We start from the raw sequence: 13,493 nt of genomic DNA, 5'->3' as shown, positions 1-13,493 counted from the left end.
ATCCGAAAGGCTGAAAACACCTTCCATGTTTTAGAGAAAATAGCCACGAAAACCTGTAATGACAAATGTTCAAGACGCATAACCCAGCCTCAACACACACACACACCGCTAACACACACACACCGCTAACACACACACACACACACACCGCTAACACACACACACACACACCGCTAACACACACACACACACACCGCTAACACACACACGCACACACGTTCAGCTAGCACGGTCACAAAACACAGTTTAGCTAACGGACATTCGGCTAACGGACATTCGGCTAACGATGCGTTCGCGTCGGGAGAGTTAGTGAACGCTGACACGTTACTCAGAGATGTTGCTCGGTTAGCTAGCCGTGTAGTTTTAGTAGATTAATGGATGTTAATCCTAAATGAACTGTTTGTTGTTGTGGCAGTTTGTTAGCAGATAAATTAGCTTGTTTTTAGCTAGCAGAGTGGATTCTATTTGTGTTTATTGGGTTTTATTTAGATGTGAATTAACGACGTTTAGTAATTAGCATGTTCAGTGGAAGCTAACCCACACCGCTAAGCTAACGCAAACAAAACATTCGGCTAACGCTGCGTTCGTGTCGGGAGAGTTTCGGAACGTAGCCATGTAGTTATAGTAGCTAAATGGATATGAAGTCTAAATGAGCTGTTTGTAGTCGTTTTATATCGTTATGGCAGTTTGTTAGCAGGTTAAATTAGCTTGTGGAGCTAGCAGGTTGTTAGCTCATGGAGCTAGCAGTGGATTATCTTCGGGTCTATTTGGTTTTATTTAGACGTTAATGTCGGTGACGTTTCTTTGGAGCGATGTTGTTTCTGTTTCGTTGACTGTTTCTGTAATTATTTGATCAAAATGGGAGAATGGCGATATCTACAAACACGTGTAACGCAGTAAAAGCTAACTCGCTCCGCTAAGCTAACGCATCCCGCTAACACAAACACATCTGTTCACTACGAGACATTCAGATCATAAAACACGGCTAACAGAAACACATTCGCTCCGCTAACACACAGTTGAGGTAACGCACATCTTTTTTGCTAACTTGCGCGTTTAGCCAACACGCTAGTTTAGCCAACACGCTAGTTTAGCCAACACGCTAGTTTAGCCAACACATTGCTAATAGAATCGATAACTTCATTGTTCAGCTCCTAAAACACTTCTTCTACAAAACAAATCGGCAAAGTAGAAATGCAGAACTAAGTTACAACAACAATAATAAAGTTTCACTTTGTAAGAAAATAGTCATTTCCCCCTTTTTGTAATGAAAGTTGAGTTTCGGAGAAACGTGGCGTCGGCGTTTAAATCCTGTGGAGGACACAAACTGTTTGACCACAGAGAGATCTGGCTTTAGACAACGCAATATAAATCGTCATTTATTCATCATTACATCATAAAAACTAAAGAATCACTATAGAGATACAGGAATAAGAACTATCAAACCAAAAGAAAACAAGAAACGCGTCATTGCACCTCCAAGATGGCGACTAAACAGGTAAAATTAGATGGAGAACAAACAGACCCAGCGAGCACAAATTTAGTACAAAAAACACTTTTTGTCTCCGACGGTAAAACATTAAATTTCCATCTGACGCTATTAAAATATTTCTATGCCAAAAAAAATAAAAAATAAAAAGAAATAACTGAGAGTCAACACACAATCTGACGCATGCTTTAAAACATTATCATAACTAATAATAATAATAATAATATCTGATTCTCTTACTCAAGACTGCTAAGCCTTATACCGTTTTCTTATTGGAAAATAAAACTAGACAAAATATAGATTATACTGGATTTTTTTTGTTCAAAGCCACACTGATACATCTTTAAGTTCAAGTTTGATAAAAAATAAACAAAAAGAAAAAACAGGTCTACACCGTGGAGAGAGAGAGACCAGAGGCTAGTCCAAAAAAATCTGCCCGACAAAATATCAACTTTGTAAGGTTAAAAAACAGAAAAGAAAAGAGTTCGTGATTTTTCAGTTAATCCTTAGTTTTTCTCTACAAAAGGAAGGAGGAAGCGGCAGAGCGTTGCTAGGAAACCCCGATTTGGTTGCCGTCGACGACCATCCGAGGCCTTCACCGGTGAGGGAGGAGCCTCTAGTGATCCTGAAGAGACAGGAAATGACATCGTTGTTGCACGTGGTGTTGTTGAGGACTGGACTCGAATGAAAGGTTACATGTTGTGTAGAATAATCAATAATAATAATCAAGAATAATAATCAAGAATAATAATCAAGAATATCAATATTAATTGTAAAAATGTCACATTTTGAACAGAAACTAGGGATGCACCGATAACGCTTTATTTATATATATATATACACATATATATATATACACATATATATATATATGTGTATATATATATATGTGTATATATATATATATGTGTATATATATATATATGTGTATATATATATATATATATATGTATATATATATATATATATATATATATATATATATATATATATATGTATATATATATATATATATGTATATATATATGTATATATATATATATATATATATATATATATATATATATATATATATATATATATATATGTGTATATATATATATATGTGTATATATATATATATGTGTATATATATATATATATATATATATATATATATATATATATATATACACATATATATATATATATATATATATATATATACATATATACACATATATATATATATATATATATATATACATATATACACATATATATATATATATATATATATACATATATATATATATATATATATACATATATATATGTATATATATATATATATATACACACACACACATTCTAGGGATGCACAGATAGCGCTTTATTTCAGACCGAGTACAAGTACTTACATCTGGGTTCTCTCCGATACGAGTACTTCTCTGTGCCTAAAGAGCCTCGTTAACAGCCAGCTGGAGGGTGTGAGGACACACGGCAGGCTGGGGAGTCCCGCATACGAGGCGGTGCGCTGCCACCGGCTCTAGGTTGGCTTGGAAAGGCTCGCGGCCGCAGCTTTACAGCGCTCCCCGCCCGGACCTCGCCGCACCGTGACGGGGCTCCCTGCTCCCGGTGCAACCGTCCACCGGGGCGGACTGTCCTCAATGCTCCCCGACCGCATCGTGCCCCCAGGGCGGGGCTCGGCCCACGTAAAAGGCGCCAGGGGATGCGGTGATGTCAGCAACCCACCCGACCCGTCTTGAAACACGGACCAAGGAGTCTAACGCACGCGCGAGTCAGAGGGTGCAAGCAAAACCCCGTGGAGCAATGAAAGTGAGGGCCGGCGCGCTCCGGCTGAGGTGGGATCCCGCACGCACCGTCGGGGAGATGGAGCGTGAGCACGTGCGATAGGACCCGAAAGATGGTGAGGAGAGGTTAACGTCACGCTGCCGTAAAGTTGTATCGGAGCCGTTTTGTGAGTACGAGTACATGTGCACAGTATCGGACCCGATGCCTGATACTGGTATCGTATCGGTGCATCCCTATATATGATAAATGTACTTAGTTTTACTGGATTTTATGCTAATTTAAAGAAGATATTGAGACCCTCAAACTTAAAAAAGGTCTAATTTTCTTTACTATAATTTTCTATTATTGAAGTTTTATCACTATTATTTATTTAAATTCATATTCATCTTCTCGGTAGCGTTACAGTTTGTTGACAACGTGTCTGTATGTTTGATAAAACTCCAAACCAGAACCTGCAGCAGGTGAAGTCCAGGTGAGCTGGCAGCTTCCTGGTCAGCTCCCTGTGTTACCTGTATCTGGGCGGCGTTCCACAGGTAGGGCTGCTGCTGTCTGTAGTATTCTGCTAACGCTGCAGTGTAGTCTGGCACCGAACTCTGCTGAGACGACTGACCTGAGGACACACAGAGACGTCAACATCAGGACACAGTTAGTTCATCAACGTGGAAGAATAAGACAGGAAGAGAACTGCGAGGCTATGAGAGCGGTGAAGCGGTGAGGGTGAAGCTGAACAAACAATGAGCTGAAACTCTCCATGAAGACGAGAGGAGCAGATAGAGCAATCTACAGAACATTCCTGTTGTTGTTGTTCTAAAGGAGTGAATCTCCCCCTCATGTCTAACCTCCCCCCCGTCTCTCTGAGCTGAGCTGAGTTCTCGGAGGACAGACAGACAGACGTACTCTGTTTCTTGTAGTAGTCCTCCCAGGCCTTACTGTAGTCTGTCATCAAGCTCTGAGGCTGGCTCTGCTGACCTACAGACACACAAACAGACAGCAGGTCTGACGCCGGTTACACACTCAGCCTAAGAACCACCGCACAGAACACTACTCTTTATTATTATTAACTACCACGGAGTATTAGGGCCATTATACTGTAGCTCAACTATATATAGTCTATTTAAGGTTGGATCCACGTCATCACGTCACAGACACCGCCGTTAAACACCGCCGTAACGTGAGCCGCCGAGTGCAAAATATATTAATTAATGTGTTCATTTATGAACATGAAAGAATATGCGTACATGTATCTTTCAGGACCTTCTCCTCAGAGGTCGTCCGAAAGAACACGACTTTAGGAGCAGTGGCGTTCAGACGGCGGCTGGCGGTACTACGGATCTCCAGGATTTTATTATCTGGAGTTATTTATTATAAAATGACGACATTAATCTCAAATTATTTTTTTTAAAACCTACAATGACCCTAAAAACAGCTCCTGAGGATCGGACTGAGAAGATGCAAAGTTGAATTTTTGGCGGCCTGGTAGGACTCACTACGGACTGTTCAGAGAAATCTCTCATATATATATATATTTATTTTTCTATTTCATATTTATGATTCTTGACTTTTGCAGTGCTTTCTTTTATCTCATATTTATTGTAACCGTTATTATGAACCAAAATACCCAAAATCTACGTCCTTGATTCTGCCTCAGTACATCTGTACTACATGCACACTAATGTTCCTCTGTTATAGTGAGATGGATACGAGTCCTGTAAACAGCATCTTCTGAATGGTGTCGTCACGATACCAAAACTCGGACTTGGATACGATGCCCTGCCTAAACATCTGGATAGCGATACTGAAACGATCCCAGGGTAACAACCTAAAACATCTGGAATGAAGCTGAAGGTGAGTGAGAGTGAAAATGGTTCATGTACGTATCATAACAACGGATCGTATATCCGCCGTTTCTCTTTGTAAACGATGAAAACGACCGCCGCCTTTAAAAAAATGTCCGAAAAAAAGTAAAGAAAACTGTCCAAACACTGTCCGAAAAACATCTTACAAATGTACGAATTAAAGTATAAAAAAATATCCGATAAATCACAGAAAAAAAGTCAAAAAGATGTGCGATAAATGTCAGAAAAATTACAGAAAAAGCGCTAAAAAAATGTCTGAAAAATGCCAGAAAAAGGTTTATTTTGAAAGGACAGTATGCAGTAACTGGCCGTCAGTTGTCGTCTTCTCCATGAGTTCAAGTGAAACTTGTGGGCTAAAACAACGGAGACGTGAGGCGACGCAGCGGTCGTCCTTCATCGCCGCTAGTTCTCTGATGTCGGGTCGGTGCGTCTGGACCTTCAAATGTTAACTAAAAGGAACTGAGTGTGGAGTGATGAGGGAAACGTGTCTGTGTGTGTGTGTGTGCGTGTTACCAGGGTCTTGTTGTCCAGGGTTCTGCCAGCTGGTCTGGTAGGTGTTCCCCCAAACGCCAGTCAGAAAGGTCTGACCGCTGCCACAGCTGCACATCAACACACAACACAACCGTCATCATCATCATCATCATCATCCCAGTCTGACTAACTGTAATCAGTCAGATGAGGATCAGAGAGCAGCTCTTACTTCTGGTGTGTAGCCGGACCCTGGGTGAAGGGACTGAAGCCAAAACCTCCGTTACTCATGATACCTGAACCCTGAACAGGAGAGAGACAGGACCGTTCATTCTGTTAACATCAAACTCATTACACGTTACATCATCATATTAAGATTACAGACTGAAGCCAGACTGAGATAAGAAACCTGGATTATTATTATATATATATATATATATTATATTATTATGTTACAGGTGTGATGAGTTAACGCTGGGGCAGGAGGTGCGTTTGAAATACAGACTTCTAACTGAGTAGAAAGTTGGTGTCATAGTGTGGAGAGTCATTTCATCCGTCACCGGAGCACAAGGTACGTGGTGACCGGCCGTCGGCTGTCGTCTTTGTGGTGCATTTAAATGCAACTTGTCGGCTAAAACAAAGGAGACGTGAGGCAACGCAACAGGCCACCGACACCGAAATGTCAGAAAAAGTCAGAAAAAACGTCAGAAAAATGTCAAAACTAAATCCGAAAAATGTCAAAAAAAAGGTTTTTTAAAGAATTGTCTGAAAAACGTCTGAAAAATGACAGAAAGAAAAGTCCGATAAATGCCTGGAAAACGTCCCAAAAAAGTCAGAAAAATGACTCACAAATGTCCGAAAAAAAGTACAAAAAATATATGAAAACAACTGAGCTAAGCTTTCTGTGAATATTGCGTTTATTTAATATATTTTGTGTATTTTTGCAACAGTTTTTCTATGAAATAATGTAATCAAAGATAAATTAATCTCCTGGAAGACTGAAGCCAGACTGAGATAATAAACCTGGTTATTATATATATATATATATTATATTATGAAGTTATAGGTGTGATGAGTTAACGCTGGGGGAGGAGGTGCGTTTGATTTTGCTGAGTTAACGCTGGGGGAGGAGGTGCGTTTGATTTATAGACTTCTAACTGAGCAGAAGGTAAGAGTCATCGTGCGGAGGTGCGTTTGTTCTGCGTACCCCGATCTTGTCGTCTATGAGCTGGCGGGCCAGGTCCATCTGCTGGGCGGTGCCTCTGATGGTGAAGACCCGGGTGTTGGGGTCGGTGGAGGGGGGAGGGTTCCTCTGCAGCTCCACGTGAGCTCCAGACTGCTGGTTAATACTCTTAATGGTCTCTCCTCCTGCACACACAACAACAACAACATGTTCATTCACCTCATTACCAACTTTATTAACATTATCAGACGGTTTCTCATCACAGCAGGAAGTATCCAGCATTCTGAAACTCCTGCTGGCGCCGTACTCGACGGCTAGCATGCTAATTTTGCTAGCAGTAGAGGACTACGAGACGAGTCACGACCTGGAAGCTTTATCTGCATCCTGATGTTCAACCAAGCATATATCTTTTAATCTGATCTGATCTGAGGTAAGGTTGTTATTTTGTCTGGAAAATATCCGACAAAATGTCCAAAAGAAATGTCTGAAAAAAAAGTTTTAAAATAAATGTCTGAAAAACGTCCAAAAACTGTCCAAAAAAATAACTGATAAATGTCCAAAAAAAAAGCCAAAAAATGTCCGATAAACGTCCAAAAAATGTCCCAAAAAATGTCCGACAAAATGTCCAAAAATTATCTGAAAAACGTCCAAAAACTGTTCGGAAACTCTCCGTAAAAAATGTCCGACAAAATGTCTGAAATAAAGTTTAAAAAAAATGTCCGATAAATGTCAGAAAAAAGTAAAATAAAAGTCAGAAAAACGTCAGAAAAACTGTCGGAAAAAGTCAAAAAAATGTCTGACAAATGTACAAAAAAAGTTAAAAAAAAAAAGTCCAATAAATGTCTGAAAAAAAGTTTAAAAACAATGTCAGAAAAACGTCAGAAAAATGTCCAAAAACAGTCTGAAAAAAACGCCTGATAAATGAGGTCAGTTTGTTATTTCATAAAGACTCTGTTCAAAAAACACAATATAAGCAAACGAAGCAAGCTGCTGTACAGACTGCTCTGCTACGCTCACAGCTATAACGTCCCTCATCACACACACACTCTCTTATGGAAGATAAATTAATAAATAAATGACTGTCATTAAATGTACCAAAAATAATATTACAAATAAATGTAGCACTTAATTAATTGATAAAAATGTGGCATAAACTGATATTTCTGTTTTATTTGCTTCTTTATTTATTTATCTTTTGTATTAATTCCCATATTTATTTACTCTTGTTTAATTTTCCCTTTTATTTATTTATTTATTTTTTATTTATTAATATACACGTTGAGTGACAGCCCCCGTCATTTCCATAATGAGGCAGAAATGCATAGAGAAATGTAAAAAAGAAAAAAATATAGAACTAAATAAGTTTGGGGAAACAAATAAGGGGGGAAATCTAAATAAATACATTCAAAAATAAATGAATAAATAAATACATTTAAAGATTAATAAAAAGAAATGCATAAAGAAATGTAAAAAGAAAATATACAAATAAATAAGTTTGGGGAAATAAATAAGGGGTGAAATCTAAAAGGAAAATCCTGCTTAAATAAATAAATAAATATAAAAAAAATAATAAATAAAGAAAATATATTAAAAAAATTTAATAAATACGAAAGGGAAAATTAAACAAGACTAAATTAATAAGAGAATTAATGCAAAAATAAATAAAGAAGCAAATAGTTGAATTTTTTTTTAAATATTCAATCGCGATTAATCGCAAATTAATCACACATTTTTCTATCTGTTCTAAATGAACCTTAAAGGGAGATTTATCAAGTATTTAATCCTCTTATCAACATGGGAGTGGACAAATATGCTGCTTTATGCAAATGCATGTATTTGATTAATTGTGATTAACTATCTTAATTGATTGACAGCCCTATTAAAACTAATTTGCGTTATTATTGCGTTAACTTTGACAGTATAATACTAATAACATTATAATAATATTAGAGTATCCGGATCTTTTCTGTAACTGAGCACAAATACCGACTTTAAACACGACAAAGACACAAAAAAACACAACAAACTGCATTTAAATGTTGAAATGTCAACGTTATAAAAGAAGCTAAACTGTTGGGTAGAACCAGAACCTCCTCCTCCACCTGCTGTACCTCCTGCAGGTCAGCAGAATATCCTCAGGTCATTAACTCTTTGTTAACCAAATGAGGAGGCCGCTAATGGACCTTTTATGAGGTGAAAGGAGGAGAGAGAGAGAGACAGAGAGAGAGAGACAGAGAGAGAGAGAGAGAGAGAGACAGAGAGAGAGAGAGAGAGAGAGAGAGAGAGAGAGAGAGGAGAGAGAGAGAGAGAGAGAGAGCAGAGCAGACAGAGACAGAGAGAGAGAGAGAGAGAGACAGAGACAGAGACAGAGAGAGAGAGAGACAGAGAGAGAGACAGAGAGAGAGAGAGAGAGAGAGAGAGAGACAGAGACAGAGACAGAGAGAGAGAGAGAGACAGAGACAGAGACAGAGACAGAGAGAGAGAGAGAGAGAGAGAGAGAGAGAGAGAGAGAGAGAGAGAGAGAGAGAGATATCTGAATAAATCTCCATCTGGTTCAGACTTCATCTGACATCTATTCAGTTTTTTTATTCCTTTAAAGCTCTACAGCTTTTAGTTATTTTATCATCGTACACATTAAGTTGTTTTTACATTTTAAATTAATAAAATGTTTAAATTTTATCAGCTCATTTCTTCTGATGATATTCTGCTGATTTTAAAAATGTCTTAGTGTAATTATTAAATTAATTTGTTGGTCGACAGAAACATTTATTGATTAAAGGCTTTATATTAATACATTTATCTGGTGTTTCTCTGTCGACTGTAAAATCACTGAATGATTATTATTATTAATATTTCTGACATATTGTCAATATTATATAATATAACTCCACAGATTAATCATTAATAAAATAGTACTTATCGTCTAATCTTGTTTCTATTTAAAGTAAATTTTAGTTTATATTAACTGATTCGGATTAAATTAAATTAAAAAATATTTTGCTTAATGACATGTTTGAATCAGTGTGTGTGTGTGTGTGTGTGTGTTGTGTATGTATGTGTAGACAGTAGGACATTCATGAATCCTGACAAACAATAGTCTCTCTCTCTCTCTCTCTCTCTCTAACAGACCATATGGTGTCTAAACATCGGGTACTTGACATCTCTTTTTCGCCGAGGCTTTTATTTTGGTAGCTGCTGCTCGACCCCCTTGACCTCCACAAACACAGAGCTGCTGAATGGTCCACGTCTTTAAGTGTTTTCTAAATAGAGACGGAGAGCGGCTGATGGAGCGCCGCTCGCTGTTGTTGTTGGTCATGTCATTTATTTATTTAGAGCCCCTCATGAGTTCTCACCAGAAACATTTAAATCAAATAGAAACATTAAATCTTCGGCTGAACGTCGTGTTCAATATGACTTTAATAAAAACACTGAACAGCTCAGTTTCTGTCTAAACGTTCAGAAATTAAATTGATTTCTTTCTGTTATAAGAAAATGTTGAAAGTAGAGATGCTGACCAGGTGTATTTTAATGGATGGGTATATTAATACTTGTATTTACCGCACTACGCTGTGTTTCTTTACCGCGCTCCTCTGCTGCCTTGCCTTTCTTTACCACGCTCCACTGCCGCCTTTTCTTTACCGCACTCCACTGCCTTGCCTTTCTTTACCGCGCTCCAATGCCGCCTTGCCTTTCTTTACCGCGCTCCAATGCCGCCTTGCCTTTCTTTACCGCGCTCCACTGCCACCTTTTTTTTACCGCACTCCTCTGCCGCCTTTCTTTACCACGCTCCGCCTTGCCTTTCTTGACCGCGCTCCGCCTTGCCTTTCTTGACCGCGCTCCGCCTTGCCTTTCTTGACCGCGCTCCACTGCCGCCTTTTTTTACCGCACTCCACTGCCGCCTTTTTTTACCGCGCTCCTCTGCCGCCTTTCTTGACCGCGCTCCGCTGCCGCCTTTCCTTTCTTTACCGCGCTCCTCTGCTGCCTTGCCTTTCTTTACCGCGCTCCTCCGCTGCCTTTCTCTACCGTGCTCCTCTGCTGCCTTGCCTTTCTTTACCGCGCTCCTCCGCTGCCTTTCTCTACCGTGCTCCTCTGCTGCCTTGCCTTTCTTTACCGCGCTCCTCCGCTGCCTTTCTCTACCGTGCTCCTCTGCTGCCTTGCCTTTCTTTACCGCGCTCCTCCGCTGCCTTTCTTTACCGCACCCTACTGTGGTTCTTTACTGCGTTTCTTTACTGGAACCATAAAAAAGTGATCGAGACATCCTGTTTGTTTACGTCATCATCACACCGGTCAGACTGAATCAGGTTTCGTCTCCTACCTTTGCCGATGACCAGGCCACACTTGTCAGCAGGGATGGTGTAGGTCACTTCCTGTAGGGGACCAGGAGAGCCCATAGTCCAATCACCACGACCTCTGACCCTCCCGCTCCGCAGGGACGAGCCGAAACCGTCACGCTCCTACGAAGACGAACACACAACATTAGGAAGAGTCCTGAGAACGCCGTCACAGCTCACCTGTCTATGCCGAGTGTTACCTGAGCGGTCTGGATGAGCTCATTGATGAGGTGGACAGCGTGCTGACAGCGGTCTGGCTGACCCATCACCATGGCAACACGCTCTGGACTGATGCCATCATCTGGAGGACACACAGAGAGGTCAGAGGTCAAAAGGTGGTCGGGTCAACAACGCTCAATCTGGATCATACTGTCACAAATGGACTGGTTTAATCTGGATTATACTGTTAACAGACTAGTTTGAACTGGATTATACTGATGTTAACAGACCAGTTTAAACTGGATTATACTGATGTTAATAGACTAGTTTAAACTGGATTATACTGATGTTAACAGACCAGTTTGAACTGGATTATACTGATGTTAACAGAACAGTTTGAACTGGATTATACTGATGTTAATAGACTAGTTTAAACTGGATTATACTGGTGTAAACAGACCAGTTTGAACTGGATTATACTGATGTTAATAGACTAGTTTAAACTGGATTATACTGGTGTAAACAGACCAGTTTGAACTGGATTATACTGATGTTAACAGACCAGTTTGAACTGGATTATACTGATGTTAATAGACTAGTTTAAACTGGATTATACTGGTGTAAACAGACCAGTTTGAACTGGATTATACTGATGTTAATAGACCAGTTTAAACTGGATTATACTGGTGTAAACAGACCAGTTTGAACTGGATTATACTGATGTTAATAGACCAGTTTAAACTGGATTATACTGGTGTAAACAGACCAGTTTGAACTGGATTATACTGATGTTAATAGACTAGTTTAAACTGGATTATACTGGTGTAAACAGACCTGCTTTAAACTGGATTCGGACTCCTGCATCATTCTGGATCTTCTTGATCATTTCTCCGTTCCTGCCGATCACGATGCCGACGGCGAACCTGGGGACTGGGACCTGCAGAGAGACGGACTAGACATGAATGTACCTTTTAAATAGTGATTCAAACGGACGCTCAAACATGCTAGCTGCTAACAAATGCTAACAGTGTGCGTTTATTTGTGCGTTTCGTACGTCCAGGTTGGTTCCTCCCAGGCGGGCGCTGAAGTCGTTGCGTCCTGACCTGAAGTCTCCGTCCTTCTCCCGGATCACCTCCAACACCAACTCCCTCGCTGCCTGAAGCACCAGAAGAGAGAAACAGTTCAGATGTTTAAAATACTTCAGCTAATGTTAAATATCTTTTATCTGCATTTCTTTACGGCACTCCGCTGCGTTTCTTCACCGCACTCGGCTGCGTTTCTTTACGGCACTCTGCTGCGTTTCTTCACCGCACTCTACTGCGTTTCTTCACCGCACTCTACTGCGTTTCTTCACCGCACTCTACTGCGTTTCTTTACGGCACTCTACTGCGTTTCTTTACGGCACTCTACTGCGTTTCTTTACGGCACTCTACTGCGTTTCTTTACGGCACTCTACTGCGTTTCTTCACCGCACTCTACTGCGTTTCTTCACCGCACTCTACTGCGTTTCTTCACCGCACTCTACTGCGTTTCTTCACCGCACTCTACTGCGTTTCTTTACGGCACTCTACTGCGTTTCTTCACCGCACTCTACTGCGTTTCTTTACGGCACTCTACTGCGTTTCTTTACGGCACTCTACTGCGTTTCTTTACGGCACTCTACTACGTTTCTTTACGGCACACCGCTGCGTTTCTTTACGGCATACTAGTGCGTTTCTTTACGGCACACCGCTGCGTTTCTTTACGGCACACCGCTGTGTTTCTTTACGGCATACTAGTGCGTTTCTTTACGGCACACCGCTGCATTTCTTGGTTCCGCTGAGTACCAACGGTTGTTTTTACCTGCACTTTGTACGGGTCTCCAGAGATGCGGAGAGGTTTGTCGGCTCCTGTCGGCATCGGACCGTCCTGGATCATCATCATCTTGACCCCGGCTCGCTCCTGATACAACGACAACGACAACGACATCAACAACAACACCATCAACATACATCAGAGGTCTTAAAGAGACAGACGCCTCCGTAGTCTGTAGCTGTCAATCACTCTACCTGCAGCTGTTTGATGGTGTCTCCACCTCGGCCAATCACCAGTCCCACCTTACTGGCCGGGATCAGCATCTCCTGCACGGAGGCTCCGCCTTCACCGTCGCCGTGGAAACCCGGACCGTTTCTACAGCGATCCACGATCTGGACCAGCAGACGCTTCGCCTGCCT

At 40.5% G+C, this 13,493-nt stretch overlaps 1 protein-coding gene across 19 annotated transcripts in view; it reads right to left on the bottom strand.

The window, feature by feature from the left end:
* Nucleotides 1-1,348: 1,348 nt before the first annotated feature.
* LOC141770050 (far upstream element-binding protein 3-like) overlaps nucleotides 1,349-13,493 on the bottom strand; it is a 22,525-nt gene continuing 10,380 nt past the window's right edge. For 8 of the 19 annotated variants that reach the window (XM_074639662.1, XM_074639663.1, XM_074639660.1 and 5 more), the window contains exons 7-18: nucleotides 13,329-13,491; nucleotides 13,123-13,221; nucleotides 12,335-12,436; nucleotides 12,115-12,232; nucleotides 11,322-11,422; nucleotides 11,106-11,244; nucleotides 6,815-6,975; nucleotides 5,840-5,910; nucleotides 5,653-5,738; nucleotides 4,181-4,252; nucleotides 3,736-3,893; nucleotides 1,349-2,114 (exon numbers count right to left, since the gene is read on the bottom strand). In XM_074639662.1, coding sequence (XP_074495763.1) covers nucleotides 2,106-2,114; nucleotides 3,736-3,893; nucleotides 4,181-4,252; nucleotides 5,653-5,738; nucleotides 5,840-5,910; nucleotides 6,815-6,975; nucleotides 11,106-11,244; nucleotides 11,322-11,422; nucleotides 12,115-12,232; nucleotides 12,335-12,436; nucleotides 13,123-13,221; nucleotides 13,329-13,491 — 1,279 coding nt within the window. In that variant the 3' untranslated portion in view covers nucleotides 1,349-2,105. The remainder of the gene's footprint in view (nucleotides 2,115-3,735; nucleotides 3,894-4,180; nucleotides 4,253-5,652; nucleotides 5,739-5,839; nucleotides 5,911-6,814; nucleotides 6,976-11,105; nucleotides 11,245-11,321; nucleotides 11,423-12,114; nucleotides 12,233-12,334; nucleotides 12,437-13,122; nucleotides 13,222-13,328; nucleotides 13,492-13,493) is intronic. The other 11 variants (XM_074639664.1, XM_074639665.1, XM_074639666.1 and 8 more) reach the window with 7 other exon arrangements.

Source organism: Sebastes fasciatus, chromosome 6 (assembly GCF_043250625.1).
Source record: "Sebastes fasciatus isolate fSebFas1 chromosome 6, fSebFas1.pri, whole genome shotgun sequence".
In the NCBI taxonomy this organism is placed as follows: domain Eukaryota; kingdom Metazoa; phylum Chordata; class Actinopteri; order Perciformes; family Sebastidae; genus Sebastes; species Sebastes fasciatus.
Note: the sequence above shows the minus strand (reverse complement) of the source record. Positions and strands in the feature narration are given on the sequence as shown.